We start from the raw sequence: 27,628 nt of genomic DNA on the forward strand, positions 1-27,628 counted from the left end.
ATGAAACAAATCATTGATTTTCAGATGATTATCATTAAGCATAAACTACAGGCAGTTTCATTTTTATTGTTCATTGTTAGAAAAAGTTATTTACACAAACAGTTGCTGGTCTGAAAACAGATTCCAAAGTCTCTAAATGCATTTTCTCGGAAACCGATGAATGTTTTTCTTTCCTCAAACTGAGTGTTCAATGTCATAATTTATGCCACGTTTCCAAACCTTTGTGGCACTAATAGAACACTGAAAAAGCCACATTTGTGATTCTACTGCAGCAACTCATTTCCCTTGGACAAACATTTCCCATTGAGCAGAGTTTTTAAATAAAGGTACATTCCTCTATAACTGATCTGGCAGTTGTCCATTGACCATTGTACCTCCACATCCTCTATATTCTGTCGGCTCCTCCTCCCCCTGAGAAATCAGTGAGCATGGGGGTTATGTTGTGTTCATAGGCTGCATACTTGGAGTCTCCACTGCTAGCCAGTTTGAGCTGCTGGGCAGCATGAGAGAGCTGGAAGGCGGCATCGGGATGGGCGGAGTCTGGCAGCAGTGTACACTCCCTCTCCAAAAGTTCAGCCACACTCTTTAGAAGCTCCCAGAAACCAAAGGCGAGAGCGGCCTTCCGCAGGCGGTTCAGTTCCTGCAGTGATGAAAATAACATTTCACAACAAAAAAGGATTTTAACAAATCAAAAGGGTCAAATATCAGCATATGATATCCTTTCTACATAAACTTTATTTTTAAAAAGTATATATTTAGAGAAAGAAATTTAAAACAAATTGTACAGTAATATGTATAAATACCCACCTTATAGAAGGTTTGTGTTTTTTCTGGCAGTTTTCTTGCATTGCGGAGAATTTTCTGTACATCCGTCTGAAGGTGTGATTATAAAAAAAGTTTAGTAAAATGACTTTTAATTAGTGTCCCGTCAGATATATTAAATGTGTAGTATTCAGGTGTATACCTGCAGTCCACTGGCTTTAATCCAGACAGTAACATTCTGAGCATAGCTTCTTTTGTTCTTCGGCTGTATGGGAAAAGGACTTTTACTGTCATCTTCGCCATAGGGATTTTCAGCTGCATCTGTAGGTCATGCAAACAAAGAACCATAGTCAACTGATATTTATATGTTTGGCCAGTAAGCAAAACCTTATGCAAACAATGAGCAAATATTTTTATGTATGTATGTTCCTCCAGTCTCAGAAGGTACCATAACGTGAGACAGGAAAATAAATATTTAATCATGCAAATGTGTGGTATTACCGTTATCCCTGACACTTGTGTATTTACCTACAAGTTTCCTAACTGAGCTCTGAACCATCCAGGTTACTTTTGTTTCAGTGTATTAATTATTAACTACTTGAACACAATGCATAAAACAATACAGTGCAGTTTATTTTCTATGCATTTTTAGTGTGGCTGTTGCATAAAATTACTGAGTAAAAACTTGCTACCTGAGGCAGGGCCAAGCTGTGATATTCTACCCAACCAGGGCAGAGGCTCTGAGCCAAGCTCAAAGAGTGACATCATTAGATTGGACTTCTTCTTACTGTCTGCCTGGGAATAAAGCATCCCGAACCAGTCTGGCCTGATAGAGGAAACATTACAGACAGGGAAAACTTTAGATTATTCATCTCAAATATGTTGATGAAAACAAATCCTTCTCATTTGACAGTGCAATTCACTAAAAGCACATTTATTAATGCATTGCCAACATTTTGAATGCTTATGAAAAGGCAGATGCATATTTTCATATTGATCTTTACCCTAGTTGTACAAGTGCCACCATGCCCTCCACCTTTAGGCTGCCATGCAGAAGAACACAGAAGTTTGGGCTCTTTCCAGCCATCTGATTTGTGGAGGTCTCTTCCTCTGTGTCATCAGTGGCCCCCGTACCGATCTCATCCCCCTCTGTCAAGCAAAAGAACATGCTTGTGAGCCCCAGCCGATCACACACACATATTTATCATAAATTTTGCCGGCTCTGAGACACTTCCTTGGTATTTCTCCTGCTCTTTTTCTAGCAAAAAATCACTCATTAATAAATGAAAGCTTAAAGCGAAGGCCTGATTATTTCAGGGGCCTTGTCACAAGTCTATTGTTTTTGAATTTCTGTTACTTTTGCTATATTTTCACACTTAAAACAATGACTTGGTGTTGCTCTTGTACCATTGTCCTTTTTTGTGCTATGCAATAAGTCTCCTGACAGTTCTCTCTCAAGTGGTTCCATTGTTGCCAGCATTAAGTCTTAGAATGATTCAGAGTGGGCTATTTATATATATATATATATATATATATATATATACACACACACACACATATATATATATATATAACACACGTAAACACACACAAACATTTATGACTAATATATTTTATAAAATATTTTTCTAGGTAGCAACTGCTGTGAAATAATACCAATAATCATAATAATCATGAACAACTAGAAAAGTCATTTAAATTAATTGGTTAATAAAGTGTTACCTGGAATTATGGAATTCCATTAAATTGTTTTCTTTCACAATTTTAATATATTGCCACTTCTTTCTTTTTTTTGTAAATAAACAAGTTGAACAGCTGTGTCATTAAAACAGAAGTAACAGAAAATAAATAGGGATGTGGATAAGATGACCTGCTGTAGGAAAAAATATATGAAGCAAAATACTGACCTTTGTTCACAGCAATGGGAAGGACCAGGTGCCTGGATAAAACCGGGGGGCTGGAGATATCTCCAATCTCAATAAAACCCACAATCTCCAAGTCTATATATAAAACACAAGGTAACATAATATCAAGTGCACTTTGTTCCAGTTTCCTCTTTATGTAGAATCTAGCATGATTAGCAACAAATAAAAACATTTATTTACATTTATTGTCTGATTAAAGGCTTTAAATGTAATATTTATTATATAAATATATTTAATATATTTATTATGTAAACATGCTCACATAAAATGCCTTATTTATGTGTGTGTGACACACCTGACACTCTCTGAAGAAGGCTGAAAGCCGAAATGTATCAGTGTGCAGAGTTGTAGGCATTTTTAATGTTTATTGAGATGGCCAGAATGCCATCTTTTGGACCAGAAGAAGTGCCTTGGACTTTTTTTTTGTAATAGTTGCTTTAAACCCAACAAAAAGCACCTTCTGGGATTACTTCACATGGTCCTTAATCAGCAAGTAGCATTTCAAGATGTCTCCAACAATCTATTAACATTAAGGACATGATCATTTGACTAGCTTCTTTGCTCATACCTGTTTGCACTGTTCTGGGCATGGGATCCACTTCCTCATCTATTATCACTGGCTCTGGCCTGGGAAAGACCTGCACATCAGAGGTCAGGTTCCCACAGCGCATCACCGCATGGAAGGGAGAGTATGCCTGGTCAATCAGCTTACTGCCAACACAAAAGTGATGTTAACCTCCAAATGCTACATAAACAGCAAAATGCACTTTATTAAATCAAATACAAGAATATACAGTATTTAGTAGTATATATGCACAAAGTAACATTACTCACCCAAACATAGACTGGACACTTTTAAGACAAAGGGGTCCCTCCATAGTGTATATCTGACCCTCTCCACCATTCAAATTAATCAGCTGCTCTAGGTTATCCATGCTATCCGTAGCTTGGAGCTTGAGGGGACATCAAAACAACATAGATTTAATAAAGGAAAAACATAAAATAAAGGAAGAAATTACAAATATATAAATTTATGAAATAAAATGTATGGTCAGAGTTCTTGAGTATGTTAAGTCTCTTAATCATAGCAAAATAACATTGGTAAGGACACATTGAAAACAGACTAATGTACCTCCTCTGCATTTGCAATGCACATGACATAGAATTTGGAGGGGAATGGGAACGGCAGTGGAAATTTCTTGTCCTCCACACGTTGTTTCACTGTTTGCAGGGAATGACGCAAAGATCCACGACCAATGCCAAGTGCACCATCAGTAACCAGTACCACCTACAGGCCACCATAAGAACAACATAAACACTGATAAACAACATCAATGCAGTCAAATCAAAACATTTAGCATTATATATCAAAGAAAATAGTAATGTAGAAAATAGAATGGAACAATTATCTCAATTGTATATTACAAACATTAATGTTTAAAATCTAGAAATTCTAATAAAGCAGTAACCAATATAAAGCATCAATCATATACTTTAACTAAACAGACCTAACCTATTGCCAGCTGTTTTATACATCTAAATGTATAACGTACATTACTGTATGTACTATATTGTACTGTACACTGACATTGCATAACACTGTATTTCATACTATATCATTTATTATGGTTATTCCAATATGTTTATATAAGTGTACTGTAAATGCATGCTTCACATATAGATTTTTTCATAATATATTGTATTTTCAATAATGTTTTTTTTTTACCTGGCATGGGCAAGAGGTTCCCCATTCCTGCTGTACTACATTACTAACACCTTGCAATGCAGCCTCTAGACAGGTTTTATCATAGTCTTCAAGGTTATTCAAGGCTTCCTGCAAAACATCGAATGAGAGATAACAATAAGACCCCAGACAACTTCTATTTTATTTAGACAGCATGACAACTGGTCTGTTTTTACCTGCAGAGTATTGTAGTCTCTGGTGAAGGGCACCATAAGCTCCCAGAGGGAGGAGAAGGCGACAAGTGAAGTGAACTCTAGTCTGTAGTTTGTGGCCATGTGTTCAAACAGCATGGTCAGTCCATGAACTGCCAGGTTCTTTCTCTGAAACTCTTCACTGCCCTCCACTGACACGGGCCGTGTCATGGACAGCGACGAGTCCAGAAGAACCAAAGTGGGCATGGTTACAAGCTCTTCTCTTTACACTTTGAAGAACAGTTATGAATGAAAGCTTGGAATATCTGTGTAAAAACAGGAGCATATGACAGTGTGAGCAAAGAGGCAAATCAGGTTTGGTTAATTGAAAACGCACATATACAGTAATTTCCCTGGTTTTGTTATTGTTGCACTCTGCTGAAGAAAAAAAAAACAGCGTAAACCAGCCTAAGATGGTTTGCTCGTCTTTGCTGGTTTAAACTGGTCTCCCAGTCTGACCAGCTTACAGAATCCAAAACCCCTCTAAAACCAGAGCTGCTTGACCAGGCTGGGAGACCATCAAATCTTAGGCTGTTTCTTAGACGTACGTACACATAGTTTATTCATTTATTTTTCATGTTACAGAACAACCCAATTAAAAATGAGTGTCGCTATGCCAGTGTCCTGTCAAACGCTCTCACTGTAAATTTGACTCAAAATGATTATAAACGTTTTAATTTCAGTAGATATTTTCGAATACAACTCGTAAGTTAGATATACAAACCAACTTTTGAAAAATTTAAACAAAATGTTAAAATGTTACCCATCGCTGAAATCCCTTCTTCTTAACCAAGTGTGCACCGTGATAACCGGACCGTTTGGAAACAAAAGAAACCTGCCAACTAGTTCCCAGTCGAGAACGCGCGTGAGAAAATGATATTTTAAAAGTTGTATCTTAATATAAATTATCTCATAAAATAAACGGGGAAAAATACAAGAGATAGCCTATACACAAACGTACATATCTAGGATAATGCTGCTGTAGACAAAAAGAGTTAGAATCAGTTAAAAATCGAATTGTGGGCCAATTTAATATTAATCTGTAATCCATAATCCATAACCACAATTATGTAACAATAATAAACTATTCTCCAAAAATGTATTTAAGACTTCAAATTATATTTTTAATTAGCAGGTTTACGCGTGTTTTCACTTTCTACAGTTCTGAATGAAAAGTATAAGAACAAAATAATTGGGATAAATGGTTCAAGACGTAATGAGAGTGTGAGGAGAGAGTACATCTAATCCTCTTAAAAGACTTCAGGTATTAGGTATTGTGCTGATCCACGCTGAAGAGCTGTCCTGCGGTGCGTCCTGCTTGACCTGAGCAGCGCTCCCAGCATCCGTGCCTTTCCCTGCAGCCCAGCTGTGAGACAGCAGCGCTCCACGCACCGCCGCGAGCGTCGTCTTTCAACCGGTAGGTTTTATTTGGCGTGTTCTGAATTATTTCTTGCATGAGAGCAAAGCAAGTTTTAATATACATTTCTTTGTTAATATGGTTCATTTATGGCTGATATAGAAATACCTTTCGCCACCAAAGAGTTGGTCACACTTTACATTTTAGTGTTTGTACTACTGTGTTTACAAAATACGTAATTTCATTGTTTTTATGGAGCTTCTTATAATGGCTCAATGTTATTAGTAATATATGTATAGGCTTGACAAAAAACTTTAATAGAAATGAGACGGATATTTTCCATGATATGTTCGTTTAGACTTGCTAGACTCGTTTAGAAATATTTTTCTTTATCATATTCATTCAGAAGCAGTGTCAAAAGTTTTTATTTTTATTAAGGGACAATATCATCTCTTGAAACAGGGACACTTTTATTTTTTATTATGGCGTTTTTCCAACACATAGCGTGCTATTAATTTATGTGAATTAGATTCACATGTGAATGAAATGTGTACAAGGTTGAATAACTGATGATAAGGGGCATTTTATTACTTTAAGTGGCATTTTGCCCCAAGCTCAGGTTTTTCTTTATTTCTGACCATCCTAATAAGTTAACAAACAATTCACATGCTTCTAACAATGTAATCAACAAGAAGCTAGAGTTGTTAAAAAATTATTTAATTTTTTTTTAATGCAATATGTTGGTTAGATGAACAATTTTAGGAGTGTAATGGCCACTGTAATCTGCTGATCCTGCATTCAGTGTTTCATATACAACTGTTGCACTCAGTATTCCTCCTTTTATCCACTGTAAGGTCCGTGAGAGGAAACCCGCACCACACAGAAAATGAGATGAAACAGTCTGAGAGTGAGTGCTGCATACCCCTGCATCTTTTGGGGGGAAATTCTGGATGTTCTGGGTGTCATTGCCCTAAAAAACAACTTGGTGCCCTTTAGGAAGCATACTAGAAAATGTTCCTGACTCGAAGAAAGAGACTTCACCTTAGCCGGATAATATTTCTTCTGTCTGGGGTTTTCCTTTGTTCTTTATATCAACTCACTATCAGAGCCAGACTACCAGAGCCCTGGTCTGAGCCCCAGACAGCAAGAGAACCGGAGGATGGCTCTGAACTTGGCTCTGGAGGGTCAGAGATAACAGTGCTTTTGACTAATTTGACCACTGCTGAGCCAAAGAGCTCCAACCACACAGATAATGTCCAGTCGTCAGAACCAGCGACAAATGTACCCATCCCAACAATATCTAGAACAGAGACACCTATATCAACCACAAACAGGACAATCATCCATTGCATCTATGTGGATCCAGACCTTCCGAAACCCACCCCAGTTCCTACACCAGCAACTGATACGACCACTGTAGTGCCCAACACTACAGCATCCAGACCAGGAGAGGCACCACACATGAAGGGCGAGTACCCAGAAGACATCTTCTCCGTGGAGGATCGCCGCAAAGGCTGGGTCATGCTTCACATCTTTGGAATGGTATACATGTTTGTTTCTTTGGCCATCGTCTGCGATGAGTTTTTCGTTCCTACGTTGGGGGTCATAACAGACAAACTGGAGATCTCAGATGATGTGGCCGGGGCAACGTTCATGGCTGCTGGAGGCTCTGCTCCTGAACTCTTCACTTCCTTGATCGGGGTTTTCATTTCTCATAGCAATGTGGGCATTGGAACCATCGTTGGCTCGGCTGTCTTCAACATCCTATTTGTGATTGGAATGTGTGCGCTGTTTTCCCGGGAGATGCTTTACCTCACCTGGTGGCCTCTTTTTCGGGATGTGTCGTTCTACATCCTCGATCTCATCATGCTCATCATCTTCTTCTTGGACAATACCATTATGTGGTGGGAGAGTATGATGCTGGTGGGCGGTTATGTCGTCTATGTTTTCTTCATGAAGTACAATGTTCAGATTGAGCGAGCCTTTAAGTCTCAACTCAGGAAACACAAGAACATTGTCAAAGTTATCGCGGTCGAAGAACCTGAGAAGGTACGCCTCATTATTTTTGACTTTAATATTCACATAGGAGTTTTTGGGTGAATCACGTCATATTTCACAACCTAAACTAAACTTGCCTTGTTATAAAAGGGCCAAATTATCAGATTTTTTAAATGAATAAATAATAAAGGTTTACTTAATAAGATTTTATTTTACATATACAGTTGTATAAGCCTGAAACTGGCTCAAAATTAATCTTAATACAGAAATGAAAAATATATTCATCATAGAAGAGGTGTATTCATTGTATTTATAAATTGTACAAAAAATAGCAGCATATTAATAACATTTATTCACTTTATTCAAAGAGACTAATTGTGTATTTAATAAACACATTTGATCAGTATTGGGATTCGAACACATAACCTTGTGCATTATTAAGTGCTATGATGCACGATTTCAAGAACATGGATTGCATGATAGCAATTAGCAATTTTCTTTTCTGCAGTGGTAAGCCTTCTAGTGATGAGGAACATTTATTCTGCTATAATATCTGCTCATATCTGTGATAACAGAGCTATAATAGCATCCCACTCAGGTGAATGTGAATGTGAGTCACTTATGTTTATTCATTGAGCAGATACGCATGGGTTGCGTTTTCCTTTGATAAACAGAAATGAAAAGGATCTCTTGTGTCTGCTGGGGCCAGACATTGTTAATGAGTTGTCTTGTAGCAGGCGAGGTATTTGGAGCAGGTGCATTTGGCTCATTGTGACAGCCCCATCCGTATTAGTGACACTATCCCGTCACATAATAAAATTGTGTGGTCATTTTCACAAGTTCCTTTCTTCATCCTGAACATCCCTCAGCTTAGACGCTGTGGTGAGAGAGGGGTTTAAAGAGATCAACACTTGATAATCTGTCATAACATCTCTGTGTTCACACTCTACCTGAGAGGGAGACTTTAAACTGCAGTGACAAACAGTCTATTGAATATAGCAAATATGTCTCATACTGGAAAAAGGTCTAAGCATATCAGTAATCATCTATATGATCAAAATAATAATCATTTAATCTAATATCTGGCAAAGACCCTCTGGACTGGTAAAACAATGACACTCTGATCTAAAGACGTTCACTTAATCCTTTGAGGGTCTGCTGTGATTTACAAACTGTGTAACATATAGAGTGTTTAAATCTGCTAAGTGTGATTGAAGCTTATAGTGTAAGAAGGCTTACTAAACCCAGAGGACCTAGATCTCTGTCAAACTAAACCCACTGAATTAAATTTATCACAGATAACAAATACAAGAGTAGCAATAAAATTGAACTCAAACTAAATCCATAAAAATAATTTCCGTTAATTTAAATAAAGCTGAAACAAAATAATATATAAATATTAGATGGAAAACTTCAACTTCAAAAACATCAAGAGAAATTAGGAATGTTGTCTTGGCAAGTAATTGAAATAAAATAAGTTAATGTTGAAGTACTAAAAAAACGAAAACTTAAACAATAGTAAATTAAAGCTAATTAGAAATATTAAGAAAAGTGACAAAATTACTAAAACCTGAAGTAAAATTAAAAAGTTAATTCGAAAGTTAATTCTAAATATGAATAAATACTATAATAGTATATAAATAACACTAAAATAATTTACAGGTTACAGGTTTTCTTCCATTTAGAATAAATAAATTATATTGTAATTTTAAGTAAATACATACATTTTAAAAACACTCCTTCCGGTCTATGAGGGTATGTGAATGAATCCTTTGTCAAGTTTGTGACAGTTGTCACACTGTAAAAAAAAAGAAAAGTTGAGCGAACTTTAAAAAAATTGTTTTACCAGCTTCAGCAGATTTTTGAGTTTGCTCAAATTATTTTTGTGGAAGATTCTCAAATTTTTGTTGTATAAACTTAAAACGACAAGTTGAGAAAACTCAAAAATCTGCTGAAGCGGGTTGCCTTAAAATTTTAAGTTGGCTCAACTTTTTTTTTTTTACAGTGCACCATTATTCTCCAAATAGTAGAATGAGAGGTGAAGGTCAAAGGTCAAATCAGTGCCTTGCATCCTCTGTAATGTTTCAAACTGTTGTTGCACACAGGACAATGGGACCTCAGGTGAAGAGAACAGGCCGCCTGAACCAGAAGACAAGAATAGATTAAAGGTAATCAAAAAAATGCAAATATATGAACAAATAATAATAATAATTCAAAATATGTGATCTCTGATAACTCTTAAAGGAAAAGGGTGTAATCTATGCATTACTATAGTCACACAACAATGACTGTTTCCAAAGAGATCACACAACTGGTTTAGTCAATGTTGATGTGTCGACCTAGACAGAGCAATGTTTAATCAAGCAACATATTTTAACTCCTTTTTATCTTCTGAGAAGTCAACCTACGAATGGCTGTTCATAGTTGTCTTTGAATTACAAACTAAGATACGAGGAAGCATTTTAACATCCAAAAATGACAGACCTTATCTTTAAAAAGTCACAACAGAGACACACAACAGTCTTGATATGATTTGATAAATTTCACACATCCTGTCATATGATTCATATGAATATTATTAATTTAATGAACATTACATGAAATAAACAACGTATATATGACATTTATTCTCCATAAAGTCCGCATTATTTGCAGGTTCAGATATGAATTCTTTTGACATGATCATTTAGTGTGAGCATTTGTCAGAATATGTCTCCTCTCTTGTGTAGCTGAAGCCCACACTGCAGCGCGGGGGCAGTTCTGCCTCTCTGCACAACAGCACCATGAGGAACACCATCTTTCAGCTGATGATTCACACACTGGATCCTCTTGGAGAGGGTAAGAGCCCTTCAGTGCCTGAAACCTCATAATGATAACTCATTAAGCAAACATTGCACGAAGCGTTCCAAATTTCAATTCTGGTGGTTTAAAGGGATAGTCCACCCAGAAATGACAATTCTGTCATCATTTACTCACCCTCGTATCGTTCCAAACCTGTATGACATTCGTTCTTCTGTGGGACAGAAAAGAAGATATTTTGAAGAACGTTGGGAACCAAACAACATGCATCCGTTGTATAGACATAAAAAAAAAAATCTTTTATCTCCTATGTTCCACAGAAGAAAGAAAGTCATTTTTTGGAATGAAAAGATGGCGAGATGATGACAGATGATTTACATTTTTGGGTGAACAATCACTTTTCAGATATGTTTGTGAAAGCTGTATCAAAAGGTTTATAAATTGGTTTTTGAGTAAATGTTAATATTAAATAAGCAGGAAAGGTATCTAGTGCTTTTTTTTATTATTTGAAGACTCAAATTCTGCCATTTTATGATGTTTACTGACTGTTGTGTATACAAAGTGGTTGATTTAAACACTACTGGTTTACTAGAGGTATAGGGTAGATGCAATTTCTGCTTTAGATGTTTTATGGTTACACCTTATGAACTGTTTTGTATATCGATATTGTATAAAGATCAAAATACCAATCATATAATAGGCCTATATATTCCCTCAGGCAAGCGCTGTAAGATGTTCAGAAGTGGAGAGCAGGAGAGTCCCTTTGTCCTTCTCCCAGTACAAATGGATTAGCAAAGCGTGTCCCACATGATGACAGCACTAAGTCCAGATTGATACTAAGAAGATAAATAGCTCTTTCTCAGTCTATGGAGTGGAGAGTGATTCATAGTAGTGAGAGAAGGCCCACCGCAGTGGCTCTATGACATTTTGTCAAGTCACATCAGTGTGTGTCACCATTTAAACATACACTGTATTATTTCCTCACTGCACATGGGCTCTCAAACAAGATGGTGTTATCTGCAGAAACACTGTTATTTTAGCATCACAAAAATGTCATCAGAAATGTCGCTTCCTATTATAAGCCACAGAAACATCATCATAAATTTGAATCTAATTACATAAATACGAAGCTATGATTTCATATGATTACCTTGCATGGCTCCTTGATGGCTGGCATGCATAAGTGTAAAGCAGAAGCCCTGGTGCTGAGGTCTCTGCAGGTCAGTGGTTTGGGTTGGTCCCCTTGACCTTCAGCCTGTCCTCAGGAGGCTGTGCAGCACCTGCGGTCTCAGGGTCCTCACAAAAACCTCCCAGCACTGTGCTGCTCCATCATTAAGCTGCTTTTGATTGAGCTCATAAAGGCTGGATGAGAGCCAGGCTCCAGCAAGCTCAATCCTGTTATGGTGATGGGGTCCCTGCTCATTTACAAGCCTTAGTCAATGAGATAAATTTAAATATTCAGTTGAACACATCTACATTTGGGTTGATAAATAACTGACAAGCACTTAACAACTTTAGGACCTCAATTGTATTGCCTTAAAATGCTCTGTATACTCTGCTTATCAGTCTTTTGAATCTCACAAAGAAATGTCTTGGTCATATTTCACCCCAAAATTAATAGAAAATGTTTTTTAAAGAAATGAAGCCTATTGATTAGATCCATTTTTGTTGCATTTTGTTTTCATTATTTCCTTTACAATTAAACACCCCACCCCCAAATTTAATTATATAATGCAAAATACAATATAATAAAACGTTTGGAACAATTAAGATTTTTTTTAGGTTTTTGAAATAATAATAATAATAATCTAAGAAATCAGGCTTGATAACCCAAACATTGCTTCACATGAGATTCACCCTTATGCATTTATATCTTGACCTGCAGATTTTTTTTTTTTACAAATCTAGTTTTTTTGGCATCCAAGTCAGAGCAGACATGAGTAGTTTGAAGGCCATTAGGAGATGCATTTGTGACACTCACCATGGTATTATTTGTTGTATATAAATCTACTTTTACTTATTAGAGTCAGTGTTTACTGGAGATGTAAAGGCTAGAAGCTCTTTGGAATGTAAAGGTAAGGGGCTTAGTGTTTGTGATGTTATTCTTGTGATGTGACGCCGTCTGTGAGATGTGAGGAAATTACATTTTGTTTTACGTCTGTGAAATGAGGGCTTCTGTCATTTGTGTTGACCCTGACAGTGTCAGTCAAAGTCTACATTCAAGCTATATTCTTCCTTTCCTGGTTTGCAGTGAAATTTAAAGACAAGGCTCAGATTTTGAACGACATGGCCCGGGGGAAAGTAGAGAACAAAAAGAAGGAAAAATCTGGTGAAGGTGAGATTTTATAATCTTAGTCTGTTCTATTATGATTGCACAGAGCTTTGTAGACAGGTCGGTACATTGTCCTACCTCACAGATGAGCTCTGTTGCATATTCAAAATGGTTATTAATGTTGCATTTCCACAAGCAGAAACGCACCAGCTGTGTGCTGGATGAAAGGTACAAAGAGAGGGCAAGCTGCCAGGAGTTTGGCCCGTTTTGCCCTCTACACAGCATCCCGCATTCCATATTTCCACCTTTTGTTTCTACTTGAGAGCTGCTTTACACATTACCTGACATAATGACCAAGCTCCATCTCATGAATTAAGCATGAGTGGCTTGGAATCAGTGCGGATTATCTTGTGCCACAACTGCTGTGTTTGAATTTGCCTTCAAGCGATATAGCAACATTACTCACTCCTATTGAAGAAATCTTCACTCCACATCTGAGAGGAGCTTGTAGTATTGCAACATTTAGGAAATAATTGCAAGCTTGACTGATATTTTATTATTGTGGTTTAAATAAGGTGACAATCAGACGGAACAGTCCAAGGATTCCAAAGACGCGGCTCCAGGAGCCAAGGAAGAAGACGCTAGTCAAAAGCCTGAGGTAGAAAAGGTGGGCCTATTGCTTCTCGAAAAATGTTGGGAAGAAGAAGGAGATCTGAGACACTTGTGTGCTTTTAATGAGCTCATCAATTCTTTACCTTGTTGCAAAGCTGACAGACACGATCTGTCAAACATAGTATGTGATTCATATTTAAGAAATAATTCACCCAGAAATGAAAAGTTACTTAATCACCCTCACGTCATGACATCCTTTCTTCTGTGGAACTCAATAGGAAATGTTTGAAGAATGTTCATTACAGTGAAGGAAAACTGGAGGTTTCAAGCTTAAAAAAACAGCAAAAAAGCACCATAAATTTAAGCTGTTATTTTTCATGATGCATTAACTATGTCTGGTTTCATCTTTCAAATCAACCAGTTCATTGAGGTTACAAAACTGGTCTGAATGATTCATTCACAGTTCGGACTGATCAGCTTCTTAAGTTCAGATCACTGACTCAGTCATCATAGCAGTTTCCAGGTTAACATCTCAGTGGAGACAAAGATTATCTGTGAATGAAGCTACAGCTGCTTTTATTGTACTTTTACTGTGCTTTTGCATACTTTTTAAAGCTTGAAAGCTCCCATCTCTATTTATTATTATAACTGCAAGGAAAAGAGCAAGCCTTCTGTGTTCCAAAGAATTAAGAAATTCGTATTGGTTTGGGACAAACTGAATGTGAGTAAATGACGATAAAACTTTCACTTTTGGGTGAACTGTTGCTTTAAGTTAGTTCTCCTAATTCTTTTTTCTGCGTGGGTATTATGTTTTCATCTGTCTCTTTCTTACTTTGTTTTAAGGAAGAAGATGCTGCAGCAGGAGGAGGTTCAGAGAAGCCAGGAGGTTCAGATGATTCAGGGGATGATGAAGATGACAGTGATGAAGACAGCGATGAAGACAGTGATGATGATGATGATGAGGATGATGAAAATGAGGATGAGGGTGGGGAGGAAGGAGAAAATGACGAACCTCTGTCCTTAGAGTGGCCAGACACCAGACGTAAACAGGCCACATATTTGTTTCTGTTACCCATTGTCTTTCCACTTTGGCTGACAGTTCCAGACGTCAGAAACCCTGTGAGAAACAAAACATCACATTAGCATTGTTTTTTTAATATATACTGTATGTATTCCACTTCTGCAAAATGTATATACATACTGTATATTGTGCTTACAGGCATCCAAGAAGTTCTTTGTCATTACTTTCCTTGGCTCAATAGTATGGATTGCTATATTTTCCTATCTTATGGTGTGGTGGGCACATCAGGTCAGTGTAGAAACCAATATTTGTGCCACACTTAAATGTCATTGCATTATAAAATAAAATATCAAAACAAGTAATCATTCACCAAGATTTTCTCTCCTAGGTGGGTGAGACCATTGGCATCTCTGAGGAAATCATGGGTCTTACCATTCTGGCTGCAGGAACATCCATTCCTGATCTCATCACCAGCGTGATTGTGGCTCGAAAAGGCTTGGGAGACATGGCTGTCTCGAGCTCTGTAGGCAGCAACATATTTGACATCACCATGGGGTAAGACAATATTCAGTGAATCAGGTGTTTGATAGCTGGAAATGATAGGCACAGTTTTTGTCAAATGTGTTCACTGGTTTGTGTTCACACCACAGGTTTGCATTTGCACATTTCAGATGGATTGTCGGTTGGGATCTTTCAGTGAATTTTTCTGCAGATTATATAGTTTCACCAGTAGGCTTCACCAAGAGTCTCTAATGAGTGACTCAATTACTGAACCGATTTATTTTAGCTGAAAATGTCAAAGAGAAAGTGATGTGACGTAACCCATACTAGGAGTTTGTGCTCTGCATTTAACCCATCCAAGTGCACATACACTCACACGCATGCACACACACAGCAGTGAGTAGTGAACACACACCCGGAGCAGTTTTTGCTGTGGGAGAAATAGGGTGTTCGGTGCTTTGCGCAAGAGCACCTCAGTCGTGGGTATTGGAGGTGGAAGACCTACTGTAGACTCAACCGGCACTGAGACTCAAACCCGTGACCTTTAGGTTACAAGTCCGACCAACACTAATTTGTCTAATCATGCACAAAATAAGTGCAATTTTTTTTGAGCGAGTCATTAGATCTTTCGCTCAACCGATTTGTTCAGCAACTCTGATTCTGATGAAGTGACTAGCTATATCCAAAATTGCATACATCTCTCTTCTATATAGTAAGTGAAAAAAAGTAAGTTAAAAGAGTAGTATGTCCGAATTCACTGTAATAAAAAAACAGTAGGTGAAAAGTACCTGGATGATTTACTACTTATGGTGAAATTAGAAAGTGTGCATCCAGAGGTTTTATGAATGGCAGCTGAGACTGGTAGACAATGACAATCACAACACGGCGAATATAGTACATCTGAATGAATTATATTCATACTACACATACATTCATTCTATATAGAACATAGTTTTTAGCAGTCGCCAAGTAATTACTTATTCAGAAGAAGCACCTATGCAGAGAGTATGTGATTTCTAAACTGAAATGGCAAAATAAACAAAGTATCTGGAAATATTGCATCTAAAATGTAAGTTACCGAATAATAAGCTGTTGTTTGTTTAGAAATATCACACTCGCAATCATCCCATTGGTATGATTAAATGCCAAATCACTTATTGTCATTTTATGTATCTTAATTATATCTCCTCTCGCTGTTTCAGGTTGCCGGTGCCCTGGCTGATGTACTCATTCTGCCATTCGATGGCACCGGTGCCCGTGAGCAGTAATGGGCTGTTCTGTGCCATTGTGCTGCTCTTCCTCATGCTCCTCTTCGTCACTATCTCCATCGCTGCCTGTAAGTGGAGGATGAATAAAGTGTTGGGATTCACCATGTTCGTCCTCTACTTTGTGTTCCTGGTGCTCAGTGTCATGCTAGAGGATCGAATCATTATATGTCCCGTGTCCATCTGAGCAAACCTGTGGATACAGTCCTGTCATTTGAAACGTTCTGAACTGTAACTTCACGCATATTTAAAGCATCTCTGGACTCGCTGTTGACTTGTTCTGTATTTTTCAAGATCTTTTGTAAAGGGATGCAATAACTGGCCATAATTTCCAAACTATGTTAACTGTTAAAGAGTTTTTTTGGTCACCACTTTTGGTTTGTTACATTAAAATGACTGCAGTAATGACAGAGAAGAGTAACAGGCCCTGTCCCAAATGGTCACCATTTGTGTTATCCACACTTTGGTGATGTAATGCCATATGGATTGTTGAGTGTAGACTGCTGTGTTGGCCCACCAGTGTAGGCTTTGCAAAAGGGCACATTGAGACCACATACGGAGGGACTCTTGGGCACCCTTTTGAACCGTAAAATGACAAATAAGACACCCTACTGCCCTGTGGACTTGGCAAACACAATATGGTTATGATTGCATAATCAAAGGTCACATCCAGTGTGCCATTTGGGACAGGACCACAGAGTACTAAATATGTAAAATCTTTTTTTTTTTTCTCACTTAATGATTTGTGATGCAATTTAAACATTTAGGTTTATTGGGATGATACCAAGACGCATGCAAAACATATTTGTCTACGACATATAAAAACTATAACCTTATGAGAAGTCAAAGTGTTGCTTTAAGTTTTTTCCAATGATGAAAAATTGCATTTCATAACAAAGAAAATGTTTCCAAATTGTTTTTGTTGAATTTTATATTGTGATTGTATTATTTGACGTTGTGGGTTTTCAGATAGCTATGGGACTACATTGGGAGAAATTGTGAGCTTATTGTAAATGATGTAATTTAATCATTCTGCAACGGAATTATTTTTGTAATATGGGAAAATGTCATTAGCAAGCGTTCTAATTGCAGATCCTGTGCTGCATGTAAGATATGATTTTTTCCATCATAAAAGTAGAATCTCAAGCATATAACAAGACTTCTTTACAAAGTCTAATGTAATCAGTGTGATTCTGATAAAAACAGTTGTGAATTTCCATACAAATGTCACACTGCTGTTTGAATTCACTATTGAATAGAGGCAAAGATTGTTCTTTTTCGAATGTCGCACATTGTGTTGATTTCTCTCTTGAGAGTTGCTCATTGTAAATATTAATTTGTTGGTTCAGTGCAAAATTAAATGGGGTTTCAAATGCGACTTTTTTCTCCCTCTATTTCATCGAACAAACCAGAGACACAAACACAAACACACTGGAGTCGATTTAAGTGTTTATTTACAGTTCTAAACAATTTTATAGACCTGGCTCAGATCTGACAAAATGATATATACAAATATAAATAGAAGTAACAAAAGGAGTGATATGTAAAGCACATTGCCCTAACATAAAATGATTTGTTAAAAAAAAACGAACAAACAAACAAAACAAATCACCTTACACATTAACCGCTTTAAATTAGCTTCCATGAAATAGGTCAGTTTGTTTCACTACTATGCCATATGGATGTAAAAAGCAGGTGATAGAAAAACTGCTAAACGTTAACAGCAGTGTAAATTGGATTTTTCTTTTGTTTGTTTGTTTTTTCATACTTTTACACAGCATCAGGTCAATAAACAAAGTTTTTTTTTTCATCCCAAAATGTTTAGGGCAGTATTATCTGTTTTTTTTTTTGTTTTTTTTTACTTGGGGCGTTAACATCAATGTGTCATTGTGTATAGTTACATGTATTATCATCTTTTCCATAATCCATTGCATTTTAAACTTCATCAATCCTGTTCCCAACCACACAGACTCAAAGTGCATCTTCATTAACATGATCAAAAATGAACAGTATTAAAATATAACAGTTCCAGTTACCACATGTTTAGAGTTCGAACTGAGTAAATAAGTGCTTGAATGCTTCAGGTACTTTATGTATCTTGACAATGGAAACTCATGTTTATGCAACACTGCACAATATAAAGCAATGTTTCAAAAAAAAGTATAATTTCGTACCTTCATGGCAAACACACTGGATTATGTAAGTGAGTGTAAAATGTTGACTTCACATTCACATTAACAGTCAATTTTATTTTATACTCGCTTTATACCCTGTTGTAAATTTGTCTCCGTACTGTTCTTGGCCCCAAGGTAAGGCATTTCTCAATTCAAAATCTCATCAAATATTTTTCTCACCATGTAAACTGTGAGTCAAGAGTTTATATTTGGTCCAGTTCAGTACCTCAAGACAACAGTGTCACTGACGGTCACCATACGACTGGTCTCCAGGACCAGGACGACAAACAGCACACGCTCAAAAAAGAAACCTATACACTACGAACAGCATAGTCGTTACAAATGGAGACAGTTATAACAAATTCCAGTCTTAAAATATAACTGTATAATACAAATATGCAAAATAATAAGACTATGTACACAAAGTCTCTCTGTACGTGAAATATACAAGTGCCCCTAAACGGCCTAAAGGGGACTGTGTTTGTTGGGGCTGCTCATTGTGCTTCTACACATCCTAAACGTGATCGATTTGATTGTTCTATAGCTACTGGTCCCAAATCCACTCCACGATTCACTGGACGTGAATGAATGGAGCGATGGAATGACCTGAGCACAATGATATTGCTCCTAATCTACAATGACCTCTAAACTCAAGTTTACCTGAGCGGTGCTGGACGATTCAAATGTGACCCCAAGATTCCGAAAGGGGTTGAGGGTCAAGACATTAGGCAGATGGAAGAGCAAAAGTGAGGGGGAAATGCAAAAAAAAGAACATGATCACAGACTATATGAAGTTACGTATTCACAGGAAGTGTATGAAGAAGAACAGTCACATAAATAGACAGAACTTGTGTCGAAAGAGACCTCATGGGAGCCAGAGGTAGCTTTGGTTACGATGAATGTTCAGGATCACATGAATGAAAGTGTTCCTTCTTTGGATGCCTTCCTGTGTGATGGATGCAAGGAAAGAGGGATGAATGAGAGGAGGTGAATCAGAGATTGGGCAGCCAAAAGGTTCTCCTGCACTCCATGACTCCAGCGCTGGGTGGACGGTCACAATTGTGGGTCATCTTGACCTGGCTGGGCGTCAAACGGTCATATGCCATTTTGTATTCACGATCAAATGCATCTGTGAGAATAAATGAAGGTGTTAGTAATGATACTAGTGCTCATGTTCAGTGATTTGATAGACATATTACATTTTAAAAGTTTGGGTCAGTAAATTAAAGTTAAGTCTCTTATGCTCACCAAGGCTGCATAATAAAAAAACGGTAACATTATTAAATATTTTTACAATTTAAAATTAATTTACTTTAAAATGTCATTTATTCCTGCGATGTTAATTCTAAATTTTTAGTAGTCATTATTCCAGTCTTCAGTGTCACATGATCCTTCAGGAATCATTCTAATATGCTGATCAAGAAATATTTCTCATTATTATCAATGTTGAAAATACTTATGGAAACAGTGATACATTTTTTTTCAGGATTTTATGGTGAATAGAAAGTTCAAAAGAACAGCATTTATTTGAAATAAAAATATTTTGTAGGCCTAAAAGTATATATAAAAAAATCTTACTGAACCCAAACTTCAAAACAGTAGTATAACACAAAAGCAGTCAGCTCACCGATATTTATGCTACTCTTGCCCAAAGCCACCAAAGACAGGAAAAGGATATCTCTATATAAGCTCCTGCATTTGAAAAAAAGAAAGAGAAATTAGTCATTAATGTCATAAATGTCAAAAATGTTTATTAAAACCGTTTCTGTGTTTAATTTAAATACCGTTGTCTGACGAAGCCTAGTCTGGTGCCCAGTAGCTGCAGTATTTGACTCATGGGCTGGTAGACATCGTTCTTCTGGATGCTCTTCACGACACTCTGCAGCAGCTCTAGGCTCACAGCCTGCTCCTCCTCCTCAGATACTGCAGGATTTGCACCTATTAAAAAACATGAACCCAGTATGAAGTAGATGGCTGGTACATGAAAGCAAAACTACTGCATCTGCTGAAGTGTTCTCAGGGGGTTTAACTACATTTAGTAGTTTTTGTTAAACTTTCAATGCAGTTGCTAGGGTGTTCTGTGTGGTTAACTAAAACTATTACAATTGTTTTCAATAATTTAAATAAAGCTTATTTAAATAAGATAAATATAAACAAATGAATTAAGAATTTTAAATATAAAACTGCTATTATAGTACATAAATAAAATAAATACTGTAAAAAAAAACAAAAAACAAATATGACTACAACTCTGATATTCTGGCACCTAAATATGTCACTAATTCCTTCTCCAGTGTATGACTAAAAGATTTTTTTCCACATTTTCTCATCCACCAGGCAAAAATTGTAAGTCTGATCTCTTTAGAAAAATAATGCCACACTTCAGCTTAAGCCTCGTAGTTTGAGGCATAACGCATGTCCATAGCACAAACAGGATAATATGTTGCAAATATTTGTCCAAGAACTCCTTTCATGCACATTTGCAGCCATAAAGCTCTGTGTAAATGACTTATAGATATTATATTCTTACAGTATGATTTCCAGAGCAAGTAGCAAGGCTTGATGGGGTCCTGATGCAGTCTGGGATTGTCCCACAGGATCTGGACCAAGACATTCTTACTGTCTTCAGATACACAATTTTGCAGAGGCTGCAGAAAAAAACAAAAAAAACATGTAAATAATATTTATGCAAGCTCTTCTTGAGAAGTACAGCGGCATCATCACCAACAGCTTCTATGCATTTACAACTATTTATTCATTCAAACACAAATGGGAAGAGGAACATCACATGAGAATTCTTGAGACCCACCTGAGAATCTCTGCAGTAGTGTTTGGAGCTCAAATAGAGGCCCGGCAAGCTGCTGGCCAGGTCCAGCCTACGGAAAAACCACACCAGATTCCAGAACACAATGGGGTGGTGATCCACAATGGCTGCAGATGAGATGGCCTGGTCCCCCTCGTTCTCCAGCAAGCTTTCCAGTTCCTTCCAAAGTACCAGAGGACTCAGGTAGGGCACGGTAACTGGCTCCTGCAGCACAGAAACACTAAAATAACTACCAGCATAATCAACTGAACTAACTTTTGCGTCACAGACATCTCGGATATTACATAATACCGCATTTTCTGGAAAATATGTAGTGAAAATTGCATTGCTGAGAGAAAAAAATGTTTGCATCGGTGTACGTCACATATTACATTAAAAATGATGTAAAATACTGGTAAATAAAATTCAATGTTTACAAACACTATTAAACAAGTATCTTAAGAACAGGAATACAAAAAGAGCCCCAAAACTGAAACTACTGGCATGTGAGAAACATGTATAAATAAACTTTGGCTTTTTCATTTGGCATTAAATCAAATATGTCTGCTTTGCACGTTTTGCATGCTTGACGTTAATTGCATTATAAAGCATAAATCGCTTTGGAATATAAATCACTGCATGTTTCAGATAATCCGCAATTTATATCCCAGAAAATATGGTACATTGCACTACATATCATTATAGATACTATTAATAAAGATCTGATGCATACAAAATATGATTCCGAAATAATTAAATGTAATGAATTGTAGTTTGAGAAATGTATTCTTACAGGGTCTTTTTTGCCATTGCTGGATATATTGCCAGCGGCATCATAAACTTGTGGTAGTTCATCTGCAGTGTTTGTCTGGCAAGTATGTGCATCCAGAGAGGGGGATCTGATAAGATAAAAAAGAAAATAATTAGAAATGGTGAATATCTCTTGTGAATGTCTATTGTGTGGTTGCAGACCAAATTACCTTTCCTGGTCTCCCAGGTTTCTGATGTCCACATTGAGCAGAGGCAGAAACGGAGAGCCGCAAAAGGGGCATGTGCTATTGAGGTTAGAGTCATCAGCTGTCCAACCAGCCATGATCTCTTCATCATACACCAAACTCTCACAGGTGTTACAGTGCGAACAACTGGACATACGTATCTAGAAAGTCAAACAAAATTAGCCACAATACTTCCTGCTACATATGCGTCATTCAAAGTAAGAAAAACTCACTTCAACAGCGTAGTTCTGCATGGACTGAGAAAGGCTGGAATCAGAACACGCGTCTGGGGTCTGCAGAGCTTTCATTACTGTCAGCGGTGGACCTGAAGGACAAAAGACAAAAACAAAAGTCACTCTCTGCAGCAAAAGGAGCTTTGAAGAGATGATGCTTTTCATCAGAGAGCAATCTTCTCCAAAAACAAGTCACATTTGAAGGTGATTGCCTGCAGGGATTATGAATGCTAATTCTGATGGCGCTGAATGAGGAGAGAGGCTCTACAGAAGTCTGGGATAAGAGCGTGTATGCGGATGCGAGTGATTGGGGAGCACTTCAGCACAACCCCCGTCAGCCTGATTAAAGAGCCCCTCTCAGACCCCATCACTGCAGAGCCAGACACACTCACAGCCCTGTCTACTGGCCTACTTCTGCAGCTGCTAGAGCAGAAACAATGACCAGCCTCATGAACGACACACAGCACTCCATATGCAAAAACATGCTCAATCACCCACCCAAAGCATCACGAATAATGACCTGGAAAATCGGCAAATAAGTTCATTTTTACAATAGAATTCTTCACAATTAGAATTATCACTCTGTTACATGCATTTAAACATAGCTCCATCTCTTTTTTTGGTTCTCTAATTGTACAACATTGTAATCTTAACAAAGGACTGGAAAATAACAAGCATTACTCACGGGAGAGTCTGATGGGTAATTTTCTAGCACATTGTCTATTTTTAGCCTATGTTATTCAGGAGAAACCTCAAAGTTTTACTCCAACAGAGGGAGCCACTTCAACACATCATCATTATTTATTAATATTAAAGATGTGGTATCTAATTTTTGCCATTTTACCAAGCTTGCTCACTTCAACCTCATGTCTAGAAAACCCAGAACTAAAAAAAGTGTGGGTGACTCTTTTAAGCCCAGGTGTGTCACATAGACAAGTGTGTGAGATAAATATCAAGCATGAAATTGTAAAAATAAGTTTAAATTAAATCAATTAAATAAAAAAACTTTACATAGATAAACATTAAACAATATATTATGATTAAAAACTAGAACTGTCAATATAACAATATGATATATAGATATATTATATGATATGATATATATGATATGATATATAGTCATAATTTCAAACCAGTCATTAGAAAGCAAAATAAAACAGTAAAACAGTAATATAATGTAATGAAATCATTATTGCAATCTAAAAAAAAAATTAAATGGTTTATTTGCTAAATTGTTTACATTTTATTTTATTTTCACTTTGTATCAAGACACCCATTAATTAATACAAAGGATGGTGTCTGGATATATAAGAATGTAGGATGGTGCAAAGCATAAAGAAATTAGCATGAGTGCCTGGCATTTAGATAACAGTGTTTCTTCAGAAGATTAGTGAACAGTGGATCCAGCAGACGTACCAGTGAGCGAGGACTGGCGGTAGAGTCGAGGTGGTGCAGATGGGCTTTCTAGGCAGTGGTTGCTCCTGTAAGGGCTCCTTTTGGGACGTGTGACCGGCTGAGCGGTGTCGCGCTGCGGGGAAGAGAGCCCATCGGGATCTACACAGGAATCGCTCTCAATCAGAGAGGAACAATCAGGGTCACCTGACCCCAGAGAGGACACACTGACCCGGTCAGAGTTCAAGTCCTGGTGAGGATGAGAAATACAGGTCAAGAGATTCAGCAAGGCCTTCGTTATCAGAAAGTAAGAAGTTCCAAAACATCATACATACCTGTGCAATGGACGTCTGGGAGGAAAGTCGCGAATACAGTCGGCTGGCTTTCTCAGCGACACCCTTCCCAGCAGAGAGGAAGCTGCTCTTGAACACGTCCAGGGTCGGGGTGAGCAGAGAGTCCATGGAGAAAGAGGAGGGAGTAGGTGAGGAAGGGGAGGCCAGGGAGGTGGGCCGCTGCTCCCTGACCCTGCGCACACGGCCCTGAGGGAGGGAGGGCGAGGAGAAGAGTCGTGTTCGTGGCTGAGGTTGGAGTTGGGAGGTGGTGGGGGAGCTGAGCGCTGCAGACATGCTGGGAGAGCTGTGAGGAGACGGGGTCTGACGGCCCTTCAGGTCCACACTGAGAGACCGCTGGCTTAACGGGCTGCTCATGTTGTTCATGTAGTGGTGAATCTCTTCAGCCAGGTCTCGGCGGGCGGTTGGGTTGTCTGCATTATCGCCCTCATTGTGGGCTTGAGTCTCAGCTGCCATGAGGGACAGAGGATCAAACCCTGCTTCGATACCTGTCCTCTTAACCACTCGTCCAAGAGCACTGCTGCAGCTCACACTCCTCTCCACACCGATATGCTCCCTCTCCATGGCAACTGTGCCGCTATCAGTCCTCTCCACAGCAACTTTAGGTGGGCTCACAATGCCCCCCACTGCTTCCTTTTCGATCAATGTTGGAACAGATTCATTGCTGAGTTCTCCTGCGGTCTTATCCGGGGTTAGATCCAGTGTGCTTGGCCTTACAGGCTTTCCTCCGAAAATATCCAGGGAGTTTGGCCTTTTCGTCTTTGGAAGGGCTTCAGAAAAGACATCGCTGGTTTCCCCATTGGTTGCAGATGGATGGATTCCAACCACAAGAGATGAATCCTCTTTCTTTGTGAGTACAGTCTGGGACACTGAACATTGAAATGAGATGAAAAACAGGGAGACGCTTGTAAAAATAAAGCAAATAAAAAAGCAGTTTAATAACTTGCAGTGCCACACTTTACCACTAGGTGGAAGCATAGAGGTGTTCAGTGCAACTTTGTTGCTTACTGCGTAGTTGCTAGTTGCTTATTAGCATGCCTATTATTAACTACAAATAAGCAGCAAATTAGTAGTGAGGCAAAAGCTGTAGTTAATGGTTTGTTAATTGTGATAACTGGACCTTAAAATAGACCGTGACCGTGATTTCTAAGTATTACCAATGTTGAAAATAGTTGTGCCATTTAATAGTTTTGTGGAAACCATGATTGTCCGATGAATAGAAAGTTAAAAAACAGCATTTATTTACATTGTTTTTACTGTCACTATTCTGCATGTGACATATGTTGTACTGTTAAAGGAAAACATTTATTTTTGGATTTTACTCAAATTCTGTAGAATGAGTAATATAGTAGTACACCATAGTGAACATACCCTGTTTATGTTTAGGGATAATAGCATTCTGTGTTACTCACATGGGCAAGAGTTTCTGTCCTTCTTCTCCTTCATGTCTGGAGAGAAGTTCTGCTCCTCACCTCCTCCTAACCTCACCTCCTCTTTAGACAGAGAATCGTAGCCCTGATCAGACTGACCACCTGGAATCAAACAATACATAGAAACACTCCTAAAAACTTGGCAAACCATAACAGTGTGCACACACACAAAAAAACATCCTTCCAAAACAGAATGTCAGAGAGAAGTTTTGCAAGGTCTTTTTCATTCCTAACAAATCTGAATAGCATACTTTCAGTATTACTTTACGGATTTTGGGTGATTTGATGCAGCTGGATAGAGACTCATAGGAGAACGGCTTCAAACAAAGTTATTTCAGCATAGCCCATCATAACGCATGATAACATAACATCAAAAAAGGAGCACTGATTTACTCTCTCATATACCATAACAGGGCAGAAACACACTGAAAGACAATCACAGGGTGGCTGCTTCTGAGCCACATTGAGAAAGCTGATGGGGCTCACATCTGCCTCCAGAGGTGAGCTAAAATAACACCATTAGTCATTCCTTCTTTCCTTTCTTGCCTCCTCAGACAGACTCGTGCTACACCACTGCCTGTGAGTGCTCAGTAACTGCGAGTCTCTTCTGTCAAACCGTACATCTCTCAGATCTACTCCATGGGCATCACTGCCTATAGCATTAGAATACTTCAAAAAGCTGTTCGAACATATAGAGGGGCTTTCTTCTCTGTCTTTTAACATATTCTCAGATATGGGTGTCAGGCACCTACTGCAGTCCTGCTCGTTTGTTTTCATTTCATTACTTTCCTTTTTTTGTGGAATACAAAGGTGTACAGTATTTTTTATTTATTTTTCTGTCATGTAATGAATATTAATGGGGCCTAATGCTGTTTTGAACCATATTGACTTTCATTCTATGGACAAATACAACAACAAAAAATATGCATCTTTTGATATAAGTAACAAGAGGGCATGGAGATGATTGCTAGGCCCATCTCAGTTTAAAGATCCTGCAAAAACATTGCACACTACTGTTTAAATGTTTGAGGTCAGTAAGACTTGTAAAAAATAAATTAATATTTATATTCAGCAAGGATGCATTAATTTGATCAAAAGTGATAGTAAAGACATTTATAATGTTACCAAAGTTTATATTAAAATAAATGCTGTTCTTTTGAACTTTCTATTCAGCAAAGTGTCCAGAAAAGAATGTATCATGGTTTCCACAAAAATGTAAACAACATAACTGTTTTAAGCATTGATAATAATAGGAAATGTTTCTTGAGCATCAAATCAGCATATTAGAATGATTTCTGAAAGAACATGTGACAATGAATACATAAAGTAATAGCTGCTAAAATAAAGCATGTCATCACAGTAAAAATTACATTTTAAAATACACTGAAATAGAAATGACTGTTTTAAACGGTATGTTTTTTGATCAAATAAATGCAGCTCTGTTGACCATATATATTTAAAATAAAAAGTACAAACCCCAAACTTTTAAACAGTAGTGTATTTCATAATGAAATTGTATATTTGATAAATTTTTTTGTTTTGGAAGTTGCTTTCAAAATTCATTTGGATCATCTGAGGGGGCATGTGAATGGGCGTAATGCTTTTGTCCACTGCACCAAATGTGTTATACTAATGTGTGCTTTAAAAAAAAAAGAAAACATTGAAAGCGAGAAAAAAAGCGGGAGAGATGTCTTTTCACTCCCACTGTGAAAAATAATGACTCTCCTAGAGACTTCTGACGAGTTTGAAGGAGAGAGAAGCACGTCCTGTTGTGCCAAGAGCGCAGTGGAAAACTGATGATGGA

General features: G+C 37.7%; 3 protein-coding genes across 6 annotated transcripts in view; 1 reads left to right on the forward strand and 2 right to left on the reverse strand.

Moving 5' to 3' along the window:
• Positions 1-46: 46 nt before the first annotated feature.
• ints14 (integrator complex subunit 14) lies at positions 47-5,495 on the reverse strand. 2 transcript variants are annotated; one of them, XM_058751912.1, is made up of 12 exons: positions 5,386-5,495; positions 4,608-4,888; positions 4,414-4,521; positions 3,820-3,975; positions 3,522-3,640; positions 3,256-3,398; positions 2,670-2,762; positions 1,767-1,911; positions 1,455-1,588; positions 965-1,083; positions 808-873; positions 47-640 (listed from the first exon to the last, which is right to left on the reverse strand). In XM_058751912.1, the coding sequence occupies exons 2-12, from the start codon at positions 4,827-4,829 to the stop codon at positions 386-388; spliced, it is 1,560 nt and encodes a 519-aa protein (XP_058607895.1). In that variant the 5' UTR covers positions 4,830-4,888; positions 5,386-5,495; the 3' UTR covers positions 47-385. The 2 variants fall into 2 exon arrangements, with proteins under 2 accessions (XP_058607895.1, XP_058607894.1); XM_058751911.1 differs by having other exon boundaries at positions 1,452-1,588.
• Positions 5,496-5,962: 467 nt separating this feature from the next.
• On the forward strand, positions 5,963-17,808 carry slc24a1 (solute carrier family 24 member 1). Of its 2 annotated transcripts, XM_058751253.1 has the most exons (10): positions 5,963-6,039; positions 6,834-8,028; positions 10,083-10,145; positions 10,707-10,815; positions 13,028-13,111; positions 13,624-13,715; positions 14,504-14,779; positions 14,880-14,969; positions 15,070-15,236; positions 16,385-17,808. In XM_058751253.1, the coding sequence occupies exons 2-10, from the start codon at positions 6,991-6,993 to the stop codon at positions 16,632-16,634; spliced, it is 2,169 nt and encodes a 722-aa protein (XP_058607236.1). In that variant the 5' UTR covers positions 5,963-6,039; positions 6,834-6,990; the 3' UTR covers positions 16,635-17,808. The 2 variants fall into 2 exon arrangements, with proteins under 2 accessions (XP_058607236.1, XP_058607237.1); XM_058751254.1 differs by lacking the exon at positions 13,028-13,111.
• A 76-nt stretch (positions 17,809-17,884) lies between these two features.
• Positions 17,885-27,628, reverse strand: part of dennd4a (DENN/MADD domain containing 4A) — a 31,425-nt gene continuing 21,681 nt past the window's right edge. For both annotated transcript variants that reach the window (XM_058751252.1, XM_058751251.1), the window contains 11 exons: positions 25,807-25,926; positions 24,380-25,263; positions 24,069-24,294; positions 22,653-22,744; positions 22,405-22,580; positions 22,218-22,323; positions 21,431-21,649; positions 21,152-21,269; positions 20,406-20,559; positions 20,249-20,313; positions 17,885-19,750 (listed from right to left, as the gene is read on the reverse strand). In XM_058751252.1, coding sequence (XP_058607235.1) covers positions 19,614-19,750; positions 20,249-20,313; positions 20,406-20,559; positions 21,152-21,269; positions 21,431-21,649; positions 22,218-22,323; positions 22,405-22,580; positions 22,653-22,744; positions 24,069-24,294; positions 24,380-25,263; positions 25,807-25,926 — 2,297 coding nt within the window. In that variant the 3' untranslated portion in view covers positions 17,885-19,613. The remainder of the gene's footprint in view (positions 19,751-20,248; positions 20,314-20,405; positions 20,560-21,151; positions 21,270-21,430; positions 21,650-22,217; positions 22,324-22,404; positions 22,581-22,652; positions 22,745-24,068; positions 24,295-24,379; positions 25,264-25,806; positions 25,927-27,628) is intronic.

This window comes from Onychostoma macrolepis, chromosome 18 (genome assembly GCF_012432095.1).
Source record: "Onychostoma macrolepis isolate SWU-2019 chromosome 18, ASM1243209v1, whole genome shotgun sequence".
Classification (NCBI taxonomy): domain Eukaryota; kingdom Metazoa; phylum Chordata; class Actinopteri; order Cypriniformes; family Cyprinidae; genus Onychostoma; species Onychostoma macrolepis.

Coding starts and splice junctions, on each gene's coding strand:
- ints14 (XM_058751911.1), bottom strand. CDS start 4,829: ATGCCCACTTTGGTTCTTCTGGACTCGTCGCTGTCCATGACACGGCCC. Junction 2,763..3,255: donor GCCCAGAACAGTGCAAACAG/GTATGAGCAAAG, acceptor TTTTATATATAG/ACTTGGAGATTGTGGGTTTT. Junction 641..807: donor AAACACAAACCTTCTATAAG/GTGGGTATTTAT, acceptor TCATCACTGCAG/GAACTGAACCGCCTGCGGAA.
- slc24a1 (XM_058751253.1), top strand. CDS start 6,991: ATGTTCCTGACTCGAAGAAAGAGACTTCACCTTAGCCGGATAATATTT. Junction 10,146..10,706: donor AAGACAAGAATAGATTAAAG/GTAATCAAAAAA, acceptor TCTCTTGTGTAG/CTGAAGCCCACACTGCAGCG. Junction 14,970..15,069: donor TGGTGTGGTGGGCACATCAG/GTCAGTGTAGAA, acceptor TTTCTCTCCTAG/GTGGGTGAGACCATTGGCAT.